Source organism: Carlito syrichta, unplaced genomic scaffold, assembly GCF_000164805.1.
Source record: "Carlito syrichta isolate Samal-C Ts95f unplaced genomic scaffold, Tarsius_syrichta-2.0.1 Scaffold304068, whole genome shotgun sequence".
NCBI classification, from domain to species: Eukaryota; Metazoa; Chordata; class Mammalia; order Primates; family Tarsiidae; genus Carlito; species Carlito syrichta.
In genome coordinates this window covers 273,005-300,577 of record NW_007248164.1, presented here as the reverse complement: position 1 = coordinate 300,577, position 27,573 = coordinate 273,005, and the positions used below count along the sequence as shown (strand labels likewise).

The 27,573-nt window shown below is 37.0% G+C and overlaps 1 protein-coding gene across 2 annotated transcripts; it reads left to right on the top strand.

Moving 5' to 3' along the window:
- GPR180 (G protein-coupled receptor 180) lies at window positions 1-27,573 on the top strand. Of its 2 annotated transcripts, none has more exons than XM_008059442.2 (9): window positions 1-470; window positions 2,023-2,181; window positions 9,160-9,360; window positions 14,448-14,628; window positions 14,771-14,820; window positions 18,253-18,410; window positions 21,346-21,537; window positions 23,635-23,712; window positions 25,298-27,573. In XM_008059442.2, the coding sequence occupies exons 1-9, from the start codon at window positions 326-328 to the stop codon at window positions 25,454-25,456; spliced, it is 1,323 nt and encodes a 440-aa protein (XP_008057633.1). In that variant the 5' UTR covers window positions 1-325; the 3' UTR covers window positions 25,457-27,573. The 2 variants fall into 2 exon arrangements, with proteins under 2 accessions (XP_008057633.1, XP_008057634.1); XM_008059443.1 differs by having other exon boundaries at window positions 324-470; window positions 2,048-2,181.

Here is a 27,573-nt window from a genome sequence, read left to right as displayed (position 1 = left end):
AGTGGCACGATGCTCCGGGCTACCACGAGGGCGACGATTTTTCCGTAACCTGAAGCAACATCCTCCTACTACTTCATTAAAAAAAAGGCGGGAACTATCCCAGAGGCCAGGGAGTGATGGGACGCTCGGACCTGCACGTCCCGCCCACCTCGGTCTCTGATTGGTGGATAAATCTTGGCTCGTGGCGGAGGGGCCCACCTCATTGGCTCACGGTCTCCAGGGAAGCGAGTCTGCGGCGCCGGCCCCTCCCCTCCCCGCTGCCGACGTGGGGCCGGCGGCCGCGGGCAGTCGGGAACTGGGTGTCTGGACCGAGCGGGAGGCGGGCATGGGGGGGCTGCGGCTGCTGGCTGTGGCCCTCACGTGCTGCTGGTGGCCGCAGGGCAGCCAGGGCAAGACCCTGAGGGGCAGCTTCAGCAGCGCTGCAGCCCGAGACGCTCAGGGCCAGAACATCGGCCACTTCGAGTTCCACGGTAGGTCTGGGGGCGGGGAGAAGGAGGAGGGGCTCGGGCAGCTCCTGTCCGGCCCCCGCCCCGCCACGCTGGGCGCTGCCGGCTCCCCCAGCCTCACCTGGACCTCCAGCGTTGCCGCAGCTGCCCCGGAGCGTGGGGTGCGTTCATTACCATCCCCACCAAGGCTGCTAACCAGGCCCCCGGCGGCAGTGTCTCCGGATTTTGATTATTTTCTGTACCTGGAAGCCGGTTCCAGCTCCCCAACCCTTTCCGTGCAAGGTGACTGGTCAGCGGCATCTTTCGAGATCCTTCCCCCAAAGAAGCACATTTGCTCACTCCTGTCCTGGCCAGATTATTATATACACTGAGCTGTTGTAGTTACGTGTGAATTTAAGCCCAGGAACTTAAGTATTCTTTTTTTAAAAAGACCAATATGATAAAACCAATTTGCAGCAGAGAGGTTTTGGAAACCAGGTAAAACACCTGATTATCTAGTTGTCATTATTGCCAGAATAGTTTGGTCACTCGGCCACTAGTGTGACAGATTTACTGGTATGTAGACGATGAGGCCTAAAATTACAAAGTCACGGAAATGCGTGTAAATAGTGTCCTGGAAGCGGCCTAAATTTCATTCCCTGGCCGGTCTGAAATCTGAGCAGCGTTTGATCCTTGTCTTTTGATCTCCCTCAAAAATCAATAACTATCCCTTTAATGAATGAATTTGCGGTTCATTCTTATTTTGGTCTCATTTATTTGCACCCTCAAAATATAAGTGCTGGTGCATCATCTTGGTACTCCTAATTGGACTGTATTTCAAATAATTATCTGCCTTGATGAGGTTAGGATCTTTGGTTTGTACGATCTGTAGCATTAAAAGGCGCATATGTGAAGATCAGAGTATTGGCCTAGAAAGAATTCTTAGGGGAAGATAATAGAAACTAGAAGCTATTTTGGTGTGGGAAAGGAATCTAAAGTATTGGCAAATTACAGAATTGTTGGTATAAAGGGAAGAGAACCTGATTTCTTTTTTAATCTGAAGTTTTTAAGCTAGCAAAGGAGTGCCACCCACTTTTTCAAAATCCACTGTTGAATATACTTTGCTTGAATGAAGAGGAAACACTAGAAACAGCTGTATTATTATTTTCATCACATTTTCATTTCTTAACTTACTGTAACCATACTTTGAGTATTGACAGTGATACTAATGTCACTGCAATAAATGGCACAATCTGAACAATGCTAGAAAATCTGGAATTTGTGGAAGCTATAATATGAGTTATTCATGATCGGCAGAGAGACTTGACAACCCTGATAATTACCTGGTAAACATAGAGGAAAGATGTATTAAATCCAGATTCCTCAAGACAGATTGGGGTTAGGATGTTTCAAGTTTCTCTCTTGTTTGCATCTGAATGTGGTATTGATTCTACTATGATTTACCTAGTTAAGTAAGATTTAAGAAAAGTTGTGCTTTTTAAATCCCTGTATTGGTAAGTAGAGGTGTTGAATTGTCCTTACCATGTTAGTTTCACACAAGACCAAACTAGTTGACAATTTTTGTTTTAATGTCAAGGTGATCATGCTCTTCTATGTGTCAGAATCAACAACATAGCAGTAGCTGTTGGAAAAGAAGCTAAACTCTACCTGTTCCAAGCCCAGGAATGGTTAAAGCTGCAGGAAAGCAGTCATGGTTATAGCTGTAGTGAAAAATTATCCAAAGCTCAGTTGACAAGTGAGTATATTCTTTTTTCTTTCATCATTGGATACAGTTTTTTTCTCCTTAATGTTGAAGTATAATATAGTATTTACATAACAAGATGTTTCATGACAGCAGACATCACACTTGGATGGCACTTCGTCTAGTGTGTTTTAAGATGAATTTTAAGGAAACTAACCTCGTTCAGAACGTTCCTCCCTTTATCCCCTCCTTTATTATTCAAAATATTTGGAAAAACATCTAGATAATTTATAAAAGTTTTTCCTTTGTTTAGACTCTTTACAGTTTGCATAATTTATGCCAATATGGCAGATATATCTTGACCCAGTGGCAGCATGGAGTGAATTCTAACATAGGTTGAATGCTTATTATCTGCCAGCACTGAGCTAAACACGAAACATGTGTTATCTCAGTTAATTGTATAATTCGACCTAGGTGGCACTGTTTTAAAACTTGTCATTGAAACATGAGCTTTAGTCATATGGTGACAATATATGTCACTTTGGGATGTCCCAGCACTACATCATTTGTAAACCTCTGGGTTTGCCCCTGGGGAAACTGTACTTATTCTGATCTGGTGGCTTAAATCCTTGATCTCCTTCATTGTCATCAACACTGTTCCATGCATTATGGTGTTAGCTATCCAGAATAAGTACAAATCTTTTTAATAGAGAAATGAAGAACAGATGCCGTTCTACCCATTTTACCCCTTGGAAGTTGACTGGTTGCAGGAGATATTAGGAATTAGAAGTATCCATGAGAAAAAAAATGGGAATGATCCCTCACCTCTTTTTACCCTTATTTTTCAGGGCCTCATTCATTTGTAGAACATAATAGTCTATTCTTTCAGTCCAGTCCAGTAAAACACTCCCATTTCTAAGCATCCAGTCTTAATCTTAGCAGCTGTCTGGTTCCCTTATAAGGCTGCTAGCCAGAACAGGGACAAGAGTAGAGGTTCCCATTCTTTGCCACCCATTGTGAGGATCTTTTATCTAGATTTCTGACATGGCATTGACAGTATCAGATATCAAAGAGACAGTTAATTACATAAAGTTATTTACTTCAACCCTGAATTTAGAACGTATCTGGGACGTTCATGCCAAGTCTCATCAGTTATCTTTTCCTTTCTAGGCCAATTTGCTCATCTAAGGGTTCCACATATGTATCAAAGGTCATGTTCTTTAGTTCTCAGTTATAGTGTGCAAACTGAACTCACCATCTTGCCTGTCCAAACCCAGTCCTCTTCCATGTTCCTTGTTTCAGGAATTGGCACCATCATCCATCTGGTAAACAATCAAGTCTCCTAACACTCCCTTCTTTGACCTTTACTCCCTTCCAATCTATCAGTAAGTCTTGACGTTTCACTTCTAAGTATCTCTTGGATCCATCTGCTTTTCTTCCTCTCTGCCCTTACAATATTATTCCAAGCGGCCGTAATCTCTTGCCTATACTGAACTATTTCGGTAGCCTCCTACCAGGCCCTTCTCCACCCACACTGGTCCCCCTTTGGTAGCCAGATCTTTCCAAACAGCAGGTTTGGTCCTGTTATATCCACTTCCTTACCACACCCTTAAAACATTAGAGTGGTTTCTCACTGCTCTTAGGACAAAGATGATCACAGAGCTGTCAGAGGCTTGCTGCTACTTACCCCTTCAGCTTCTTGTCACAGCATTGCCCCCTCAAATTCATTATATTTCAGTGCCACCCTGGGCCTTTACACAGGCTTTTTCTCTTTGGCTCTGCCCTCCTCTAAATTAACACCTAATTTCTTAAGCCACTTGCTTTCCTGCATAGCATTTACCATAATTATATTTTACATTTGTTATAAAATCAGTCAGTAAGAGCAGCAAGCTCGTTTGGTTTGTTCATTCACTGAGTTACTTCCGTGGTTTCACATGCTATACTAAGGGCGGGTGATGGATCAGTGACCAAAATACTAGTCGTCTTTCAGTCATTGTGGTTAGTGGGAGTGACAGGAATGAATCAGATCAGTGTGAACAAATGTGAAATTGCAGTTGTTATAAGTGCTATGAATGCTCATTATATGGTACTATGAGAATGAGAGTCTATGATACTCTAGTGCGTAACTTTTACTAAGTATTTGTAAATGAGTAGTCATAGAGTTTAGTGCTTGAAAGGTTTTTGGTTGGTAGATTGTTTGCTTTTTGTCTTTGGCACCTCAAAGATTTTTCTTTCTCCAGTAAAAACTTAGGCAGCTTAAAGTCTTGAGCTAGCTGGGTGCAGTGGCTCATGCCTATAATCCCAGCACTTTGAGATGCAAAGGCGGGAGGATAGCTTGAGTCCAGGAGTTCGAGATCAGCCTGGGCAACATAGTGAGACCATGTCTTTACAAAAAATACAAAAATAAGCGGGGCGTGGTGGTATGTATCTATAGTCCCAGCTATTCCAGAGGCTGATGTAGGAGGATCGCTTGAGCCCAGGAGCTGGAGGTTGCAGTGAGCCGTCATGATGTCTGTGCACTCCAGCCTAGGCAACAGAGTAAAACCCGATTCAATATAAATAAATAAAGCTTTGAGCTATAAGAATATTGATTTACTTTCTCATATCACTTGGTCAGTATTATACCATGTACTATATACACTTGCCAAAAACATTTTTTTGTATCAGTCCTTTTCCTGTATTCCCAGAACTTCTGTATACAGGGAGACAGTGTGGTGCAGTGGGAAGGCCACAAAACTGAGAATCACAGGTAGTGACTTAAAACAAGATCTTGTTATCTTTGAGCCTCACTTTTCTCATCTGTACAACAAACAAGTTGGACTAGGTTTCTCTAAGTTTCCTGACAGTCTCAAAATGCTGTGATTCTAGTTAAAAGTTACTTGTGTACAGGGTTATAACTTAACAAAACCTCTTGTTGTTTCTTTTTCTATTTTCTCTTCCTCTTTCCTGTTCTGTCAAGTGCAGGGGCATTCTTTGGAATTATGGAATGAAAGATATCAGGAAACAGGAATTTAGACATACGGCCTGAAATAACTTAAGTACTGATTTCTATATATTTTATCAATTCTTTTCCAATAACAAGATTTAAATCTTAAGAAAGCCTGCTGTCGCCTGAGCCCGCAGGTTCTAGACCCGCCTGGGCAACTTGGTGAGACCTCATCTCTACAATAAAATCAAAAATTAGCTGGGCGTGGTAGCGCGCGCCTATAATTCCAGCTACCTGGAAGGCTGAGGCGGAAGGATCGCCGGAGCCCAGCAGGTCGAGGCTGCGGTGGCCGGGAGCGGCCACAGCACTCCGGTCTGGGTGACAGAGTGAGACTCCAACTCAAAAAAAAAAAAAAAAGTCTGCTGTCTGTAACTCTTATATATTAATTGTCATTTGTAGCATGCTATTATTTAGATTAGGTTCATTGAAGCAAAAAGCATATCCTTAAATACATGACAATGTAATAGTAACACATATTGAAGAATAATTTCTTATAAGAAGTGCATTTCCTGGCTATGAGTGAGACTTAAGAATTAACAGCCTTTCTTTCACCTGTTTGGTAGTAAACTCGTTAACTATGCCCTGCTCCTATGTACAACCCTACTGCTGCTATGTACCAATAAAGTAGCAGATTTGAAAAATCTCATCGTGTCGAATGTTACTTGACTCTCAAATTAATGTTTGAGAAGTTATTTTTCAATCATCTTTTGGTCTCATGTCATAAAACATCAAGTTTTTTTAAAAATATGCTAAAAACTACCTTGTAAGTTTTTAAAGCAAGCAAATAAGACATCTGAGAGCACTGAAAATGATGACCTTATATGCTTCTATCTAAAATAAATTTTAAAAGGAGATGCAGAGTACTTTGCTATCAGATTACAGAAGCTAAATATATTGTGTATAAAACATTTTAGCATTGTCTTTTTACTCTAATGCATATGATTTCTTTTGTTCATTTGGTATATTTTGTAAGTCGTTTAAAGGTGTTAGTATTTTCATTATTGTGTATTTCATTATTGCTTGACAGAATTCATTTCCTTTTTTAATATGATTAGGCAATTAGCTATTTAACAGCATTCTCTGCAATTCAAGTTTTGTTAATATTTGAGGTACTAATTATACCAGCATAGAATATGCATGCTGTGCTGTAGTCTTTTGTCTCAAAAACAGTGAACCCACAGTTTCGTCAAGAGGCTTCCCAGGCTGACTGGAAAAGACAGCAAGACAAAACCTATGGCCAGTATCACTATATGAAGCACACTTTTATTTCTGCTTGATATAAATCTGCATAATTTAAAATGAAACATTAAAAGTGTATTGGTGAAAATATTATGGTTACTTTTTATATTGTTTTATCTAAAAGAAAAGGTGCAAGTGATAAAACACCAACACAGCAGAGCCTTTATATAACAAGATCCACATTATGTAATTGCAAGCTGCACATGTAAACAGCATTATTTCTGAATCACTTATTGATCATTTATAAATTCTTCTTAAAGGTCTTCAAATAGTTCATAGACATTAGAGTCTTTGCTGCATTTTTCTAGAAGCTGTATAGTAAAAAAAAAAAAAAGTAGTATAAATGTCAGCTAACTTACAGTAGCCAAGAAAGCAATGCTGTGGTGTTGTTAATCAAATTCTCTTGTTCAGTTTAACTACCAATGAAAGAAATTTCCAGTTATACAATTCACCTTCTCAAAATTTAAATTTTGACTGGATATGTCTGCATCTCATTCATAATGATGGCCTATACGTAACACCTTCCCATTTTCTATTAGGAAGGTTTTCAAACATACAAAAAAGTAGAAAGTACGGTACAACCAATATCTGTATATCCTCTACTTAGAGTCAATAGTTGATATTTTGTTACATTTTCCTTATGTTTATATGTGTATGATTTTTACTTTTAATTGAGCCATATAAAAATAAGCAGCAGGTATCATGAAGAGTTTACCCCTCTATACTTAAGCATACATCTTGTAAGAATAAGGACATTCATCTATATAACTGAAATACCATTATTACACCTAAGAAAATGAATCATTTTATACCATCCTCCAAAAAACCTATTCCATATACAAATTTTGGGTTGCTTCAAGAACTTTCTTTTATTTATTTATTTTTAATTCCTATATTGAGAGGAAGATTAAGATTAATTTGTCCTTAAATATTGGCATGTTGTAGGAGCTATCTAGAGTTGGGAATTGGGCCTGTGGTAATCCTGTTTTAAAAATCCTCTACTTTGTATAAATCATACTCTACATCAGGAGTGTCATGAAGAGTTTCATTTGCTCCTCAAGAGAACTTGGAGCTAGACAGGAAATGGATCATCATTTTGCTATTGAAGCAACTAGTGTAGAGAGGTTATAATTTATTTGTTGAGTCACAAGGCCAAGACTTGCTCTTCTAACTTGACTCCTCTTTTCATGATACCTAGAGTTTAAGACACTATACAGCTTCGTGATAGCCCTAGTCAGTGCCTCTTAGTCAGGATCATAGTTTTAGATCTGGAAGGGATCTCAGACATCATTTTGTATTTCTCAAAAGGGGATGCTATTGGCATTTTAGAAGACAGAGTTCTTTGCTTGTGACTTTACCTGGTATCGCATGAGGTTGAGCACAGCCTCACTCCAAGTATTTGAACAACCATAGTGACCAAAAAACAAATCTTCCTCACACATTTTCAAATGCCCTGCAGGGAAGCAAAATTACCCTGGATGGAGAACCATTTATTAGTATAACAATCTTGTTTTGAAGAAAGGAAAAGGAGAATTAACATTTATTTAGCAACTGCTCTGTGATACTATGCTAGGTGACTCATAATAACTTAGTCCTTGCGTCAGCTCTTTGCTGTGAAAGTGAGTGTCGTTGCTCATGCAGCTTGCTCACACAGCAGGTAAGTATTGAAGCCAGGATTCAAATAGATCTGTATGGTTCCAACATTCAGGAGTTGTCTCCCACCCACTATATCACATTACCTTGTATGTGCCCGATCTAGTATAACTTTTATATTCCTATAGTTTCTATTTTTCTGTGTTTGGTACCCTTTTAAAGAATAACCAGTCAGAAAAAGATTTCATAAAATCTTTGAAAGTATTCGTCAGCCACAGTTTTTAGCCACAGTTTTTAGACATGATGATTTTTCAACTAATTTTCTAAATTGAATGCCCTATTTAAAATTTAACTTAAATAAGTAATTTCAAAAATGTCACTGATTATTGCACAGCATCGTGAATGGGCTTAGTGCTGTAGACTGTACACTTTAGCATTGTTTAAAATGATAAATTTCGTGTTATGTATCTTTTACCATAATAATTTTTTTTGAATGTCATTAACCCACTTGGAAACTTGGAAAATATATATATATTTTTTATAATCAATATTTTTTGTTATGATATTGTGGGGTACAGTTAAGGGTTAGGTATACAATGTGCTTCGTTCAGGCACCCTTGTTGGAAAATATTTAAAATTGAAATTCAGAGTTTAATGGAGCCATTCTACTCATTTGTGGTGTTATAGTAGTACTTTTATTGCGATTCCTTTGGTTAAAACCATCATTTTTATCTGCTTCACTATTACCAGCTTTTATTCCACTATTACACCAGGGCTTGGATTTCTGAGGCAATAAGAACTAAATAGGCCAGGCACAGTGGCTCACATCTATAATCTCAGTGCTTTGGGAGGCAGACACAGGAGAATTGCTTGAAACCAGGAGTTTGAGACCAGCCTGGAAAACATAGTGAGATACCTCCTCTACAAAAAATAAAAGAATACAAATAAAAATTAACTGGGTGTGGTGGTGTGCACTTGTAGTCCTAACTACTTGGGAGGCTGAGGCAGGAAGATCACTTGAGTCTTAAGAGTTCAAGACTGCAGTGAACCATGATCACACCACTTCACCCTGGTGTCAGAGTGTGACCTTGTGTCAAAACAGACCAAAAAACTAAGCAAAAGGATGTTCTGACTTCAAATTGATTATACAGCTAACACAATGAACACATTTCAAAGTTTTGCTATGAAATGTACTGTTTTCCTTTTCTTTAAAGTGACCATGAACCAGACTGAACATAATCTGACAGTGTCCCAGATTCCATCTCCACAAACTTGGCATGTGTTTTATGCAGACAAGTACACATGCAAAGATGACAAGGGGAATTCTCATGTGGAAGATATCCCATTTGAAATGGTGTTACTAAACCCAGATGCCGATGGGAATCCATTTGATCATTTTAGCGCTGGAGAATCTGGTAAGAATATGTATTTGAATATATCCTAAATACAGGCAAAGATTATGCACAAATAAATTCATGTTGTATTTTTAGAATATTAAAAAGTAAAAGCAATCTTTGTGTCCAAAAGTAGATAAATCATTAAATGAATCTTCTTATAGCATCTTGATAGCTAAAATATTAAGCTTAAAAAGTAGAGTATTATTCAAGTATTTAAAAGATTATAATTATTAAAATCTAGATTAAATATATTTAAATATAGTATATTTTAAAATGCAGGGACTAAAACAAAGAAATTATAAAAATATTAACAGGTTCTTTCAATATTCTGGATGGTAGAATTGTATAGTTTTTGTATATTTTTATATTTTCCTTTATGCATTCTAAATCTTTTTGTTGTTTTTATGATAACATTATTTTTATAAACAGAAAAGTGATAAATTGAGAAATTTATATTGATAATTCAATGATTAATGAAGTTGAAAACTAAACTACTTTGTATGACTGACTCTTCACTAGATTTGAAAAGATCAAGCTTCATTGAAGCTTATAACCATTTAGGAATGATCAGAGTATATAATGCTTTCCAAAATCAGATGTACTCTCATAAAATATATCTCATCGAAATTTTGGTGATTATGTCCTGCCCAACTAACTGAAGTGAGATTTCTACCCCAATAGAAATGAATGACTTCTTATGATCATCGTAAACATGTCATAAAGTATAACAGATTTATAAATTAACATGTCGGAGTACGGATTTGTAGGCCATCTGTCAAAGAAAAGGGTTAAGGGTTTACTTCTTCATGAGTTCATTACCCATTTGAAAGAGTCAATCTGCTTAGAGAAAAATTCAATTCCGTGGCATCTCATTGGCCATGGAGGGAGTGGGTGGAAGTGAGGCCACATTAGACTAAACCGATTGTTTAGTTCAAAGTGTAAATTTGTCACAGCAACTGAAAGAGAATGTTATAGTTGGTAGGTCACAAATAATACATGAAGAGAGAAACATTTTTAAAAAACATCCTTTGGTTTGAAAAAAATATATACGTATTGACAGAATGGGGTGCTAAATGCCTTGAAGTCATTAGCTCTAAAAGTTCTTTCTGTGGAGGAAATGGCGTAGTGTAAGCTACTCAGGTTGTTTTTCAATGCAGATGAACGGCAAGGTTAGATTTCACTCAATACTTTGGACCAGTGTAGATCATTATTGGCTCATAATTTAGTCCTGCCATGTCCTTAATCTTATAAAAGATGCTGACATTTTTCAGTATTTTGGAAAGGCTATTACCTAGGTCTGTTGATAGCTTTGAATGGATGGTTGGTACTGAATTGCCTTTAGGTTCCTTTATAACCATAGACTTCATTGTTTCCTAGGACACTAGCTTTTAGTACTGGCCAAGGCTCTCCAGGAGGTACAGCTGCACTGCAATCCTTGCACACGCACACCCTGCTGCCTTCTGTGGAGCCTAGATCCGTTAGCACTTACCCTATTTCCTCCAGGCCTTTGGCTCAAAAGGTTGTCTTATTGACTGTGTGGATCCTTAAGACTTTTCTGAATCCTGGTAGGCATTTTCTTGCCTCCTTATCCAGGCTCCCATTTGTTCTTTCGTTATCCCCAGTTTGGCACATGACCTGACCCCGGCGTAAGTAATCACATGTGAGCTCTGTGCCCTTTGGGCTACTGAATGCCAGTTATACCCTGCCTTGTTCTGAACCTTGTCCTTGATTTCTAGTGTTTTCCTCGGCTGAGTTGTGATGAGCTTTTCTTTAGGATTCATACTGACCATCCAGGTCAGTTCTTAGCCCTGACTCCTGACCTACTTTTTCTTGATTTTGTGACAGATTTTGATTTGATACTTACTCTTATGTCTAAAAGCTGTCTTTCAAGCTGGGTACAGTGGCTCATGCCTGTAATCCCAGCACTTTGGGAGGCCGAGGCTAGAGGATTGCCTGATCCCAAGAGTTCAAGACCAACCCGGACAACTTGGCAAGACCTTATCTCTACAATAAATAAAAAAATTAGCCAGGCACGCTGGTGCATGCCAATAGTTCCAGCTACTTAGAAAGCTGAGGTAGAAGAATTGCCTGAGCTCAGGAGGTCGAGGCTGTGGTGGCTGTGAGCATGCCACTGCACTTCAGTCTGGACCACAGAGCAAGACTCCAACTCAGAAAATAAATAAATAAAGTAAAATTGTCTTTCTAATGCTAAAATGGGGAAATTGCATTGGTTTTGCCACCAACAAAATTTAAATGAGGGACAGAGACTCACTATAATTATGTGTGTTTTCATTAAGCATGAGACTCTGTGCCAGGTTAACCTGTAGGGATTAATTATTAAAAAGTGTCCAACCTTGTTATGTGGCTACCTTAATTTCTAAAAATGTTATCATTTTATTGATTAAAATGCCTAAAAGTCTTTGTGAGTAGTTCTACAATGAAGTGAAAATTGGTGGTTCTTAACCCATCACTGTATGCATCTAATTTAAGGTTTAAGAGAGTTTCAAAAAACATTAAATCTCACACACAGAGACTCAGATAGATTTGGAGTTAAACATTAAATCTCACACACAGAGACTCAGATAGATTTGGAGTTGAAGCCAATTAAAGCTCTGAAGTTGGGTCTGATGTGTGGAGCCACTGACCCACAGGTCCATATTCCAGTGCTTTGAGAATGTGTTGGCTTTAAAATAGAGCCTTAGGAGACAGTCTTCCTACTCCATAGCCTTGGGTATAAAATTTGTTTCCAGGGAATAATCTTCAGTTAGTTCATTTTAGAAACTTCTGCTAGTTTGTCTAATAATCTTTTCCAAGTAGGGAAAATTGATTTGCTACGCTTTTACTGAGAATTAACTGTTATCATATATCTGAGAGGTTTGAATTAGGATAACCTGCTGCAAATAGCTGCAATTAATGTTACCTGTTACTCAATTAATGTTACTGTTATACTGCAATTAATGTTACTGTTATACTGTTACCTATAAATTTTAAAATTTATAGGTAACAGTATAACCTCATCTCTACAATAAATAAAAAAAAAATTAGCCGGGCGTGGTAGCACACGCCTGTAATTCCGGCTACTCGGAAGACTGAGGCGGAAGGATCACCGGAGCCCAGCAGGTCGAGGCTGCGGTGGCTGGGAGGGGCCACTGCACTCTAATCTGGGCGACAGAGTGAGACTCCAACTCAAAAAAAAAACAAAAAAAAAAACCGTGTTTAATCCTTTAATGCTAAGCAGGAAAGATAAAAACTAAGATTCAAAACACAGGGTAACATAAGGAATTTTACTGACCTACAGTTGTTATAATATGTTTTGCATTTGTATTTTCTGTCTTGTTCCAGTACTATAATCCCAGGATTATGGTGCCATTATTTCTAAAGCTATAATGCTTTTCTGTGTAAGGAGTTTAAAGAGGAAGTATGCCCCTTCTATTATTTGTTCTTTCCTTTCTGAAATCTAAACATGCTTTTCCACCTGTATTAGAAAAGTAAACTATTGACATTTATATTCATAGAGCAGGAGAGACACCCAGTGGCCGAAATACTTTTTGCTGCCTTTTTTTTCCTACCGCAACCATGCCAAAACCATGATTGAGCTATTTATTGACTGTTTTTCATGTGCTTTTTTTTTTTCTGGATTGCTTTTCCAAATTTATTTTCTACATAATAGAAATATTTTCTTCTCTGGCTGTTATTGGAGTTAACCCAAATGAGAAACTGGAGCGTCTTGGTGTTCACAATTGGAATGGAAGTGATTATAATTTAGACTGTTCATCCACAGACTCTTTAGAGACAGCTCTATTCACACCATGTTGCAACACTCCAATGTCAGATAGGATGTAAGAGCCCTAATATTATGGATTGTCTTGAGATTCGACCAAATACGTTTAAGCCATTGAACTGAAAGCTATCCTGCTGTTTTATTATACAAATTTTCTGGAAATTCTAAAAAATGAAGTCTCAGTCAAAAGATTCCAAGTTACTGCAGAAAAAGAAGTGGTTTATCATGAGGTTACAAGACTACAAAGCTGCTAATAGGAACCAGAGGGCACTATTGAAAACTGGCACTGTTTTAAGTATAAAACCTGCACATTCTTACTGTGTTTTTGCTCACTAGCTCCCTTTGCTCACTCATAATTTTTGCTCACTCAGAAACTTTGATTTTTTTCGTGGCCTAGTTTGACTCCTCTGGCCAGTGTCCACTCCTGTCAGCTTCGGTTTCTGTGACCTACTTCCTGTCCATATTTTGTAGTGTGAATTCCCAAGAGAGAATATGATTAGCCTGAGTTATCTTTGGGATCCAATTATGTCGTAGGTCACTTGGTTTGGCAGCCACTTGGTTAGGTGTTACGCTTTCTGTCAACTCTGGCGTGGAGTCACATGATCTCCTCAGGATTTCCTTTTTAGCAAGAGCTGCAGACTGGAAAGGGGGGCTCTGGACATGACAGGCATTTTGAAGCTTTGTCCAAACAGCCATTCACGATGACGGGATGTTCCAGAGCTGGGTCCTCAGGGTTAGCTGCATCCTAATCACCCGTAGGGCTTATTACTACAGATTTCTGGGTTCCACTCAAAAAGTTGCTGATTCTATAGATTAGAAACTGGGTGGGGCGCAAGGATTTGCATTTATAACCAGTTCTGTAGGGATGCTGCTGGGCCAGAGATCATCTTTTCAGAATCATTGGCAAAGCATATTAAATTGTTATTAACTGGACAAATCTATTGCTAAACTGGGTGCAAAAGAAATCCACTCTGGGGTAAAAAGTATATCTAACTGAATGCTGAAGTCATTGTTTTTCATTTACTGTTTTCAAACAAAACCATGATTTAATGGTGAATTTTTGGGTTTCCCCAACCACTATGCTTTCTTACATATTGATTTTAACTAGTTTGGTTAATCTGCTTTTTTGTAGTTAAAAATTTGTCCCAAAGTAGAAAATTGTTTAAATTTTAACAGCTTCTCTCTTTTTTTCTTATAAAAGTGAATGCCATGACTCCAATTAATAACAAGTTCTAGAAATATATTGACAGGAAGATTTGAAAGCAACCCAACACTCTAACTGCCTGTGTTTTACTGAAGCAAACTCCCTTTCTTCTCTTCACAGGGTTACATGAGTTCTTTTTCCTCCTAGTCCTAGTGTACTTTGTGATTGCTTGCATTTATGCTCAATCATTGTGGCAGGCTATTAAGAAAGGAGGACCCATGCACATGATTTTAAAGGTTCTGACAACTGCATTGCTGTTGCAAGCTGGTTCAGCTTTAGCTAATTACATTCATTTCTCCAGGTAACTCAAAACCACTAAAACTGTGTTCATCATTACATCTAATTAATCCTAATTAGTTCACCAAAATTATACTTGCTTTGATTATGAACAATTTTTTTCACACTTATAATTAACACTAATACTCTCTTCTTTAATTCCCCAGTTATTCCAAAGATGGAATAGGGGTACCATTTATGGGAAGTTTGGCAGAATGTGAGTATCTTTCTGAGCATTTTTAAAAACATTAACGCCATCTGCTTCTTGTTTGTTTTCCTTTATTAAAATTATTTTTGTCATAGTACAGTTTTTCTTTCCAAGGTAGGTTAGAATTCAACTCAATTGAAAACAGGATTACAGAGTTAGTGCCCATGTATCCTGTTTAATTTCTTTTTAATAATAGGTAAGATGTATAACTCGTCATTGTTTTTAGAGCATATTTATTACATTCTTTCATTTGACTCTCGATAAAAAGTAGATATACATATCCCTATTTTGCAGGTAAAGGATCTGGGCTCAATACGTACATAAGCACATTTCCAAGTATCAGTCAGCTATTAAGTGGCACAGACTAGACCAAGATTCAAATTTTCTGACCCCAGAGCTCAAAAGTTTTTTTCCCTATTGTGAAAACATTTTCTAATATACTGACTCTTCCGTTTCTGACCAAAGCTATAGGATATACCTGTAATTGAGCTGACTCACATCTTATGAAGTAATTTTTCAATTAAGCATGATAGGAAAAAATATTTAAAAGGTCCTATAATCATGACATTTTAAAGAAAACGTCAGAGGGAGATAATGTCTTATGCCATTCTTAATCCTAGAAAATTAAGATTTGCTCTAAAAAGCATTCTGAATTTGAAACCATTCTAGGACTTACTCTTCCTTATATTTCTATATTTCTCTTCTAGTCTCATCAGCCTTTAATAGGGTGTTAATCTCTCTTAATCATCTTAGGCTCCATTCATCCTGACCTTGTTGCTTCTCTTAAGTTTCTAAAATGTCAAGAAGTTTGTATTTTCCTTGTGAAGAGACTGTGTACCATTCACCTCTTGGGCATGAACAAGAGGAACTTATCTGTTTTGATTGTTATCTAAAGCCCTGGGTTTTTGCTTTTTTTCTCTTAGATGACTTTTAGGTGTTTAAAAGAATCATAGGATTTTAAAACTGCATAGAACTTTAGTAATAATTTAGCTTATGCATTTTAGAAGAGGAAATGAGGTCCAAAGAAACAAAACACATAGCCAACTAGTGGCAAAACTATTACTAATATTAAGGACTGTTGAATTTTTGTGATTGTTTGCTATATATAAAACAGTGTTTTAGGCTGTCTGATGATTTCACTGAAGGTTAAAAAAACTTCAAAAAAATTATATTGCTAATTTGTGATGATTCTCTCAAAAAGTTTGGTGAGTTAAGTGATTAAAATTCAAGACAGAATAGAGGTTTTCTGTGATTGGTATATTTTATCTACAGTTAGCTATGTTTCAACAACAAATGAGCAGTGTTCCACTTAACCAGTTATTGTATTACATCCACCTGTGTATTACTCAGTACATAAATGATCCAGAAAATTGGGGTTTTTTTCCCCCCAGGTATTTGCTTTTGCTGCTTAGCAACTTATGTAGGACTATTCCTTTGGCTAACTTTTGCTAGCCTATGTAACTGAATATGTATTTGTGAAATGTTTAACAAAGTTGATTGGCATCACAGCCATTTAAAATCTATGGTGCGCTTGACAAGCATGAGAACAGCTGACGCTGGGCACTCACTGCAAATGGCGGGAAGGGGGAAAGGGGACAAGGGACACCCAACCACCCACTGAGTGCCATGTGCACTACCAGAGAGAGAGGACTTGCTAGAAGCCCAGACCTCACCTGCATGTAGTTTGCTTATGTACTAAGGTACACAGGTACCCCACAACTCTAAAATAAAATAAGTAACAAGAACAATAATAACAACACTAAAGAAAAGTGTGCTTGATCTGAAAGGCCATAATTTTATGTCATTCAAATGCTGTGACAGTTCATTATCAGAATTCACTGCTACAGATCGGTATGCATAAATGTAGGGCTTTCAGTTTTAACTTTGATGGCAGAGTGAGGGAAAATCTTTCAAAATATATCTGACAGATATTAAACTATTAAATATTTAATATTTTTAAAGTGTACCAAATATTAGAATATCATTAAAAGTCTTTCGGCTTGCAACCTTTACATATATGTATTATGCATTATAGATTTATCTGTTCCTGCAAGAATGTCCTTATGTAAAAGAAGTAAGAGTTGTAAACATGAGGGTTATGGATGGCAATTTGTGCAAAATTTTTTGTTGTTGTTGTTAAATTGTGTTCACAAGTTTATTTTAAAATTTATATCAAAATATACTGATGAAAAAGTGATAAGCTTTTTTTTTAACATCAATAAATACAACCTTATAAAGTGCATATGCATGGAACTTGAAGCATTTATAGGTTTTTGTTGCTTTCTTGTAGTGTAGATTTGACACAGGTAACCATGGTTCTGTTACATCTTTTGTAGAATAGCAGGCTTCCCCTGCAGTGTAAGTGATGACCACCTGGTGGCACATCACACTAATGCATTGAGCTTTTCATTTGTCTTCAGGACTCTGAAACTAAAGCAAACATAATTGGATGGTACAGTAGCTATGCATTTTATTGTGTTGTTCTTATTCATAGTTTTAGGAAATACTTTTTACATTATAGTTTGTGCATCAAAAAAAGCAGAAATGAAAATACCAATGTTCTCCACATTGCAGAAATTGTAGTTGAAAACCTAAGAAAAATGGGAACCAAAGAGATTGAGGTTGAACTTAATAGAGATATATGGTCACATATATATATAAGAAGGAACCCAGAAAAACCTGGAATTTATTTATTAAAAATTGTGTATTTATTCTTACATGTTTAAACTTCAGTCACCTTCAAAGTACTCTCCGTTTGATGCAATACATCTATCGAGACACTTTTTTCACTGTTCACAAGTTTGTGCACACGTGAATTTTGATGCCTTTTGGTGCTTCCACTATTTCTTGTTTCACCTCTTGCACATGGCAAGACATTTCCCTGTGAAGACTTTTTTCATTTGAGGAAACAAAAAAAAGTTGCTCCAGCAAGATTGGGTGAATAGGGAGGATAGGGCACTGGGGTCATGCTGTTTGTGGTCAAAAACTGAGGAACACTCCGCGGGGTGTGGCAGGTGCATCGTCATAGTGGAATAACCAATCTCCTGTTTGCCACAACTTGGTACGTTTTTTTCCTCCAATTGTGACTCAACTTTCTCAGAACTTCCTGATAAAAACTTTGGATGACCATTTGACCTGGAAGAACAAATTCCGAGTGTACTACAAGGGGCCTGCCCTCCAAAAGACAATTCTGTTTTTTGGAGTTCCCCCTCATATATGTATTTTTAAATAGTATTGCTGTGGTTTTAACTATTTCCATAATTTTACAAATTTTATGGCAAAATTTTAATTTTTAGAATTATTATACATGAATGTCTCTTATTGAATTTTCTTAGCTTCTCTCTTTGCACATGCCTGTTTTCTGTGGTTTAAAAAAGGTCTCATTTCAGTGCAAGAAGTATTGAGAAAACTTGATTGACTTTGGCTTTCATATCCCATTAGTTTTTGACATCGCTTCCCAAATTCAAATGTTATACCTACTTTTGAGTCTGTGCATGGGTTGGACACTAGTCAGAATGAAGAAGTCTCAAAGCAGACCTCTCCAGTGGGATTCTACGCCTGCATCCACTGGCATTGCGGTATTTATTGTTGTGACACAGGTGAGTGTTGATACTCAATGTATCTGCTTAGCATTCTTCAGAAATGCAAACTTGGACACACCTTATTTCAGAATTTAAACCTGAGACTCATGAAAAATTTGTGCATTTTTTGTCTTAAAATTCCTGAGCTTAGAACTTGTGGTATTTTGAAGTTCGAATTTAAAAAGTGATAGATTGAATAATCTCTTAATCTTCTGGGTGCTACTACACGTAGATTGCAAAATTTAATTATAATTTACCTAAATTTGGGTTTCCTATTAGCTTATTTAAGCACAGTCTGTTTAATATTAGGTTAGATTCTCAGTTCCTACTTAATAGTAGCTTTCTTTCATATTTTCTAGCACATGGTAAGTACTCAACATTGAATACATGAATTAGAGATTTATCCATTGTCCAGGATTTGTAGGATTGTTTACGTTATACATGAAAGAATTCAAGTGATTATCTGAGATTAAGTAAAACGCAAAATATAGGCTAAACAAAGAATGAGATCTTGTTTTTGAAAACAAATGCCAAAACAAATCTGGTCTTTTATAAAGGTCCTCTGTGCCTTTTTTTGTGTTGGAGTCTCACTCTGTCACTCAGACTGGAGTGCAGTGGCACGCTCATGGCCTCCCCAGCGTCCACCTACTGGGCTCCGGCGATCCTTCCGTCTCAGCCTTCCAAGTAGCCAGAACTATAGGCACACACTACCATGCCTGGCTAATTTTTTATTTATTGTAGAGACAAGGTCTCGCCAAGTTGCCCAGGATGGTCTCGAGCCTGCAGGCTCAGACAATCCACTCGCCTTGGCCTCCCAAAGTGCTGGGATTACAGGCTGAGCCACCGAGCCCGGCCTTTTTTCCTTTTCAATTCTAGTGACGGTATTGACATTATTCTAGGATATCTATATACCTACGTGCAATAGATTTGTAAAAATTAAGAAGAAAGATATAAACATAAAAGTTGATACTGAGTTTTTGACAAGCATTAGCTATAGATGCAAATGAAATGTGCACTTAGACTCTGTAGAGGTCGTTATAATGTAAGTTTAAAGTAAACTGAAAAATTTACGAATGAAGAAGAATGGGGCCAGTGCTTTATTCATCTTCATATCCCTAGTATTTATTTAGCAGGTTTTAAGTGGAATAGGAGTACTGAATTTACATAATTGATTTGAGAAAGGGACCATATCACAGATAGTGATGTTTAGAAAAAAGATAGTGCCAGGAAAGGAGTTGATAAGAAAGAACTGAAGTAGAAGTAATTAAAATAAGGTTAAGTTCGTACCAACTTAATATTTTTGATACAAGACTTATGGAGAGTGGTATTAATCTCAGGTTAAATGCTCATATTTCAGTTCATAGCATTTTTCAAAAATTAAATTTTTATTGTTTCATGTATTCATGTTAATTTGACAAATATGAACTGAGAATTGAAATTATGAGACTACACTAGAGTTTAAGTGAGCATTTATGAGGATTATTAGACATAGCTGTCATCTTCAACAACCCAGACAAGACAGACAAAGACTATATAATCGTTTATACAGATCACATATTAGCATATATGTATGAAAATAGGAGAGTTTGAGTATATAAAAATGTGAATCATGGGCTCTGGTTGTTCTATAAAAGTACTTCTGTATTTACAAAAGTTAAATTTAAAAGTGTAGGTTAAGGAGTCAAATGGGCATGTTTTGGTGGAGTGGAGGAATAACAGTTTCAATAATAGACCAGATATTGAGCCCAAGAAGGAAATTTCACATCAGGATGACAAGTAGTTTACCTGCCAAGAAGTAGCAGAGGTAAAATTAGAAGATGTGACAGTGAGGAAAGGAAGTGGTTGCTGGTAAACCCCTTAAAACCTAAGAATTGGGTGTAATATTGAGTTTTTATCTTGAGTCCTTGGAAGTCACTGAAGACTCAATTTTGAGGGCTGAGTTGACAAATGAAAGTAGTATAGGGGACTGTAGACAAGTGTGATGGTAAAAACAGAGTAACTTAAGTGATTGATGTTCAGTAAAGATGGAGGGAACTGGACACTGATTTCTACTGAATAGCAATGAATAGAATAACTTAGTGAGAAACTTGCTGAGCTTTTTACTGTGAGCATATGGGAGAAAAGGTCAACAGGCAAATAGGGATGAATAACAGTGCCCTGGATGCTTATAGTGAATATTAAAAATATTTCCCTTTACATGGGGAAGTTACCAAGAAAAAGAGTGAAGTCTGAAATCAGCAATCCTGGCTTGTTAATTTCTGGAGTATGCAAGATACTGAGATAGTTGAAAGTTACTCTGAGATAGTGGGCTTAAGTGCAGACCAGTTTGCGTTCAAAGATAGTGTTGAAGTAAGGACGATATAAATTTAGAAGAAAGTTTGATTATTCTCTTAATCTTCTCAGTTTATTTTCATCCTTAGAGATGTCTTATTTGAATCATGGTAGCAATAGCGCTTTGTTGTTGTTTTTGAGTGGGAGTCTCACTCTGTCGCCCAGCCTCGACCTGCTGGGCTCAGGTGATCCTTCCACCTCAGCCTTCCTAGTAGCTGGAACCACAAGCACACACCACCATACCTGAATAATATTTTATTTTATTTATTGTAGAGATGAGATTTCACCAAGTTGCCCAGGCTGGTCTCAATCCGGCAGTCTCAGGCAATCCTCTCACCTCGACCTCCCAAAGTGCTGGGACTATTGGTGTGAGCCACTGCGCCCGGCCAACAATAGTGTTTTAAAAAAATCTTTTGAGTATGGTCTCACTTGATAAAAATCTTTTTGTCTAGCTTAGGGTATTAGAACAATGAAAAGACTATGTCTGTACTTTATTGACAACCTCGATAGTCTGATAAATCTTAGAAGCACTTAGGAATGTTTAATGTTTAAGGTAATATTTATTAAAAAGATGAAAAAAGTACTTAAATTTTCCTCTAAATGTACTATTGTTTTTTTGCAGAGTATTTTGCTACTTTGGGAACAGTTTGAAGACACCAGTCATCATAGCTACCATTCACACCACAACTTAGCAGGAATCCTTCTAATCATTCTGAGAATTTGCCTAGCGTTATCACTAGGTTGTGGACTCTATCAGATCATCACAGTGGAGAGAAGCACACTCAGAAGAGAGTTCTATGTAACATTTGCCAAAGTACGGGTTTGTAGGGAAAGTGGCCTTCTCCTTATCAGCTTCGTTCTGATCTCATTGAGAAGTTAACAAACTGCCACTTGCTGTCATTTATTAAACTTCCATTGTGTGCTGGGTACTGCTATATGTCCTTCATGGCTCACCTCTCTCACCTTGTGTGATGTGGGTATTATTCCCATTGTAGAACCTGTGGAACAGTATCTTCCGTGTATTCTTTGACAGGTCAATTTTGCTTGACTCATCATTTCTTTATCAATAGGAATTTTACATTTTTTTCTGTAGTATCAGAATTTGTTTATTCGTTTGAGTTGGAGTCTCACTCCTTTGCCCAGGCCATAGTGCAGTGGTACACTAACTGCCACCCAGCATCAACCCGCTGGGGTCTGGTGATTCTTCTGCCTCAGCCTTCCAAGTACCCGGAACTACAGAAGCGTGCTACCATGCCTGGCTAATTAAAAAAAATTTTTTTTTAATTTAATATCAAGACGGTGGTCTTGCTGAGTTACCCCGGCTGGTCTCGAACCCCTGAGCTTAGGCAGTCCTCTTGCATTGGCCTCCCAAAGTGCTGGGATTACAGGCTAAGCCACCAAACCTGGCCAATTTTTTAAAAAAAAATTAATAAACTAGAATACGGTTTGCATTTCTCAACTATTAGTTGACTATGGACTGTTCTTGTCAGAGTTTTGAAATGTTTCATAACAAACCAAGGAGCTATCCTTCAGCATAAGGCGATGGAGCCAGGAGGTTGAGTACATGACATTCTGGCTAACTTTCCGTGTAGGATCGCATTCACTTTATTCCCCCTTTCTATATCCTTCTTGTACTCAGGACAGAGGGTTGAAGCATGATCATTACAGAAGGCTTCCTCCCTAGAAGATTTCATTTTGGAATCCATACCCTTTTATCTTAGCAACTGAAACCAGCATTCTGAAACACTGTGCACTGAACTGCCTAGTCCACAGAGTCAATGACCATTCCAAGGCAGCTAAGAAAGGAAGGCCAAGCTCCTTCTTTATTGCTAGTGCTGGGTTTTGCAGCTGCTGCTACAGCACTCGAAAGCAGCTTCTGAGTACCAAACAGGCAAGAAAATGTCATTACCTCTGAATTTTTCACAGGAACAGGAGAGCTTCTTGTGTGATCGGTCAGGATGGATTTGAGGTGTTTGGGTACCAAGTTTTCCTCTCCAGTTTTATGTTGAAAACAGTGCAGACTTTTTTTCATGAGCTGAAATTATTTCATATGTTTTCATTTAACTTTCTGAATAGGATCAAACATCCAAAAGTATTTAAGGAGTAGCAAAAGTATTTCTTACCTCTTTCCCATCTACTCATTTGTCACCACCCCCTCATATAATTGCTGCTACTAGTTATCCTTCTAGAGAATTTTTAATATATATTCCTATATATTTTCTTCTACTTTTGGACAGATAGAGGCATACTAAACACATTTTTCTACATCTTGTTTTTTTCCCCATATACCTTCTATGTACCAAGCATCTCGGCAGCTACTTTATTACCTATTTTTTTATTTCAAATTTAATTTTGGAAAAGAGAATGCATTGCCGTGGTTCAAGGAAAAATAGAAAAAGACATTTGAAAGTATAATGTAAAGTTTTCTGCACACATCCCCCTCCTCTGTACTACCCCTCAGTTACCAACTATGAATATTTTTCATATATTACGGAATTTCTTTGTGTACTTACATGCAAATGTGAGTGTATATTCTTGTTTTTTCTTTTTGTAGAAATACTACACATTTGTACCTTGCTTTTATTAATTTGTTACTTATTATTAATACGAATGTATTATTTTACTAATTATTAACCCATTAACATATTAATGCATTTGTAGTATATCAAAATGTGTATGTGGCAGATTTACAAATACAAGATTTTAACTACTTCAGAAAATTCTCATTTGGTTAGAACAAAATATTCATATCACAGCAGCAGTAAACTTAGTTTTACATTTTATTGCAAGCTTTACTCTAAAGGTCAATTGAGGGTCATCAGGACCTAAATATACTAGTGATATTTTTTAATCTGGTATATTCTTAAAGAAAAACATAGTGGTGCTTATTTGCCTTGTTTATTTGTTTCAGGGCTGTATCTTGTGGTTTTTATGCCATCCAGGTCTTGCGTGCATTTCTATCATTTTTAGTGACTACCAAAGAGAAAAGGTAAGTAATAGAAAATAGTTTTTCTTTAATGAAAATATAATCTTTATTGGGAAAATATTAAATTAGTAGGGGCCTGTTTATTTATTTATTTATTTATTTATTTTTGAGTTGGAGTCTCACTCGGTTGCCCAGATTGGAGTGCAATGGCTGCTCCCGGCCACCGCAGCCTCGCCTGCTGGGCTCCGGCGATCCTTCCGCCTCAGCCTTTCAAGTAGCCGGAATTACAGGCATGCGCTACCACACCCGGCTGATTTTTTGATTTATTGTAGAGATGAGGTCTCGCTGCCCAGGCGGGTCTCGAACCCACGAGCTCAGGCAATCCACTCACCTCAGCCTCCCAAAGGTGTGGGATTACAGGTTGAGCCACCGAGCCCGGGTTGGGGCCTGTTTATTTATTCATAAATTAGTAAACCATGAGTATATAAATTTGAAGTTTATAAAATAATTTTTTAAAAATTTAGTTTATAGCAGAATTATGGAAGTCACTTTTGTTGTTTCTGTTTATCTTATTTTAGAATACTGTTTGGTAAGATAAATGGATGTCTAGAGCTCTTTTTTGTTTGTTTGTTTGTTTTGAGTCAGAGTCTCACTCTGTGATCCAAGCTGGAGTGCGGTGGCACGCTGCTCACAGCCACCGCAGCCTCGACCTGCTGGGCTCAAGTGATCCTTCTGTCTCAGCCTTCTAAGTAGCTGGAACCACAGGCGTGCACAACCTCGCCTGGCTAATTTTTTGATTTATTGTAGAGACGAGATCTTGCCAAGTTTCCCAGACTGATCTCAAACCCCTGGGCTCAGGTAATCCTCTTGCCTCTGCCTCCCAAAGTGCTGGGATTACATGCGTGAGCCACTGCGCCCAGCCAAAATTAGGTAATTCATAAGACAGCTTTTTTTTAAAAAAGGTTAAAATTTTTGCTACATAATGATCAAGATAAAACTAAAAATCAACCTGTTGTTTTAAACAGACTACAAACCTGAGGACCACGCTAAAGTATGCTGCATTTTGATTGAGTTGATACCTACCTTCGTAGGTGAATGGCTCCATCATTTCAAAGTAGAGTTCTGCCAGGAGCCCTTTACAAGCAGTGCAGCATGTGCTTGAACACACAAGTGTTTATTGAACCTGAGGTATTTACAAAGGGTGAATAGATAGGAAAGCAGTCTACAAAAATAGAGAAGCAACTTAGGAATTTGTGAAAGGGCTTTTAGAGACCTCTTTAAAGTTTAGGTAGGAGCATGCTTTATTCCTATTACTAAATTAACCAGGAACCTGATTTTTGTAATTGCTTACTGAAACTTCTGTCTAGTGTGTGTCCTCTTAGGAGCGACTGCTTCAACCAGTTATTCTTTTGTGTCTAACTTTGTCATCTATAAACTAACAATGAAGGAATTTTTACCCTTAAACAATGACAGTGGTGAGCATTAGTTGTATTTTCCTATTAAAAATGTCTTTGATAAAATGAGCTAATGATATAGATGAATGATACGGTACTATATTTATATAAAAAGCATACAGGTTCATGATAAACTGAATATTATTTCTCTGTTTCTGCATGCAGTAAAAGCATTCCCTTTCTTTTCTTTTCAGGTTGTTACAATAGGTGTTATCCTTTGCCAGTCTGTTTCCATGGTTATTCTCTACAGACTCTTCCTATCCCACAGTCTATACTGGGAAGTTTCTTCACTTTCTTCTGTAACACTACCACTTACCATATCATCTGGACACAAAAGTCGCCCTCATTTCTGACGCTTGATTTTTGTTGAAAGGAAAAGTGAATTGGTCAAAAGAGTGCAATAAGGATTCAAATAGAGTGACTTCGTTTTCATACATTTGGTATGAAAAATTGGGCAGTGAAAGCAGAGCATGTTATTTATATAACTGCATTTAAGCAGTACCAAACTGAAAAAAGGTAGTAAATGAACTGTTTTGAAATAGACCTAAACAATAAACTTTCAAGAAAGAGTGTTGTTATAAGATGATTGAAGCAATTTCTATATGGAAATAAACGTGGAAAAGAATTATTATTAAATATTCACCACTTACAAGGCCTCATATCAATAGCTAACTCAGGTTTGATAGTGTTATAAAAAGTAATCAGTTAAATGATTACTTGCTTATACATATCTAAACTAGTCCAGTTATGAAATCAGTGTAATACACTGCTTTTAAGTACTGCTTCTTTTTTATGCTTTAAGGAAAATGCATTTCATATTTGAGTTTAAAGAAATTGAAAAGGAAATCACTTCAGGAAATGAAAATAGCATATGTTCATAGCTAAATGAATAAGCTTTTGTTTATTTGTGGGTGGGGTTATTCTCTGATTTTTTTCCTATCATTTTGGCTCTAGTTCAGGTTTTAGCTTGATGAGCAAAGGTTTTTGACAAATAGGTTGTGAAAAAAACTTAGATACATTACATGGCTGGTAAGGACAAAGGATTTTAAAATCTGAGCACTTAGGTGAAGGGACAAGCAGGTTTATGTGTTTAAAAAGAAAGAAGAGAGAGGTACTATGTGATACGGTACTAAAATTTTAATCCTGATATAATTCATTTCTCTTACATTGAATCCCCAATCATAATTAAGCCATATACACAGATTAAATTAACAGAAGCATTTCACATAAATGTTGGTTTCAGTCATCAACTACCCATGAATTCCTGCCCAAGGATACTTAATCAGGATTAAATTTTCTATGAATAATTGAAAAACAAAATACTCACTGGATTTGTTATAATCCGTGTTGGCACTGGATTCTAAGTAGTTGCCATCTTGAATCCTTTGTAATAAAGCCATATTTGTGTGTGTGTGTGCATGAGGCCCCAGTATTGAGTATGCTAGCTAAGAAATATCAAGTGCCTGATTAAAGAATTGCTAAATGGCTGTCAATAACTGCTGTATAAAGTGAATATTCCCACTAATAATCATTGATTGGAAAGTATTCTATTGCTCTTTTCTAAGTTGTTCAGGCCTTTTTATTTTTACCTCTGGTTTATTTTTAAAATATTTTTTATCTACACATTACTTTTTCAAGCAAGAAACAATGCACTGATCTGGTAATTAAACTTTAATTAAACAGTTGAAATAATGTAGCACAATTTAAGCATATCTATGACTTTGACTTTGTTTTTCCCTTGCTCTTAGTCTCACTGGCAATGAATAGTATTCTGCTTCATTTTCAAGGCAAAATATATATGTGTTTGTGACTTGCAAAAAACGGCAAAATAACAAAGTTCAGCTGGCTCATTAAATAATCTTCTAATAGTTTCTTGTAAATCATTTAAGAAATTAGAGCTACAGGTTAAGAAAGTCTGAGGTATGTTTTAGGTTTACCTGATCTGAATGGTCATAAGCTTTTTCTTTTATCATGTCCAATAAGTCTAACAGTTATTGTCTGTTATGTTCACCTGAGGCATAGTTAAGCTAAAAAAAAAAAAAAAAAAAAAAAAAGGTGAAACCTTTTCATGAATTTTGTGAACTTGCAACAATGGGAAGTAAATTCTTTGTTATTTTATTCAAAGAACATAATATATGAAATCTATTACTTGCATTTATGAAACTTTAATAGATTTTTTGAGCTTTAATTACTTTTTAATGTATGGTTGAAACTGCTGATAATTTATTTTGTTATTCAAGAGCCATTGTTAAATGAAGGAAAACAGTTGTTAATAAATGTATACAGCTGTTCTTGATTAATAATCAAGGACAAAATTTGTAGTGCGTAAGTTATGACAGTTTCCCCTCTTTCTCTTTCTGAATGTTTACATGGAGATTCATCACTACAGATTTCAGGAAGATAAGTGTATACTGAAAACTCTAATTAAAGATATAAAAAACTTTTCTACTTTTCTGCCTTTGCCAGATAA

Coding starts and splice junctions, on each gene's coding strand:
- GPR180 (XM_008059442.2), top strand. CDS start 326: ATGGGGGGGCTGCGGCTGCTGGCTGTGGCCCTCACGTGCTGCTGGTGG. Junction 21,538..23,634: donor TCTATGTAACATTTGCCAAA/GTACGGGTTTGT, acceptor TATTTGTTTCAG/GGCTGTATCTTGTGGTTTTT. Junction 23,713..25,297: donor GTGACTACCAAAGAGAAAAG/GTAAGTAATAGA, acceptor TTTTCTTTTCAG/GTTGTTACAATAGGTGTTAT.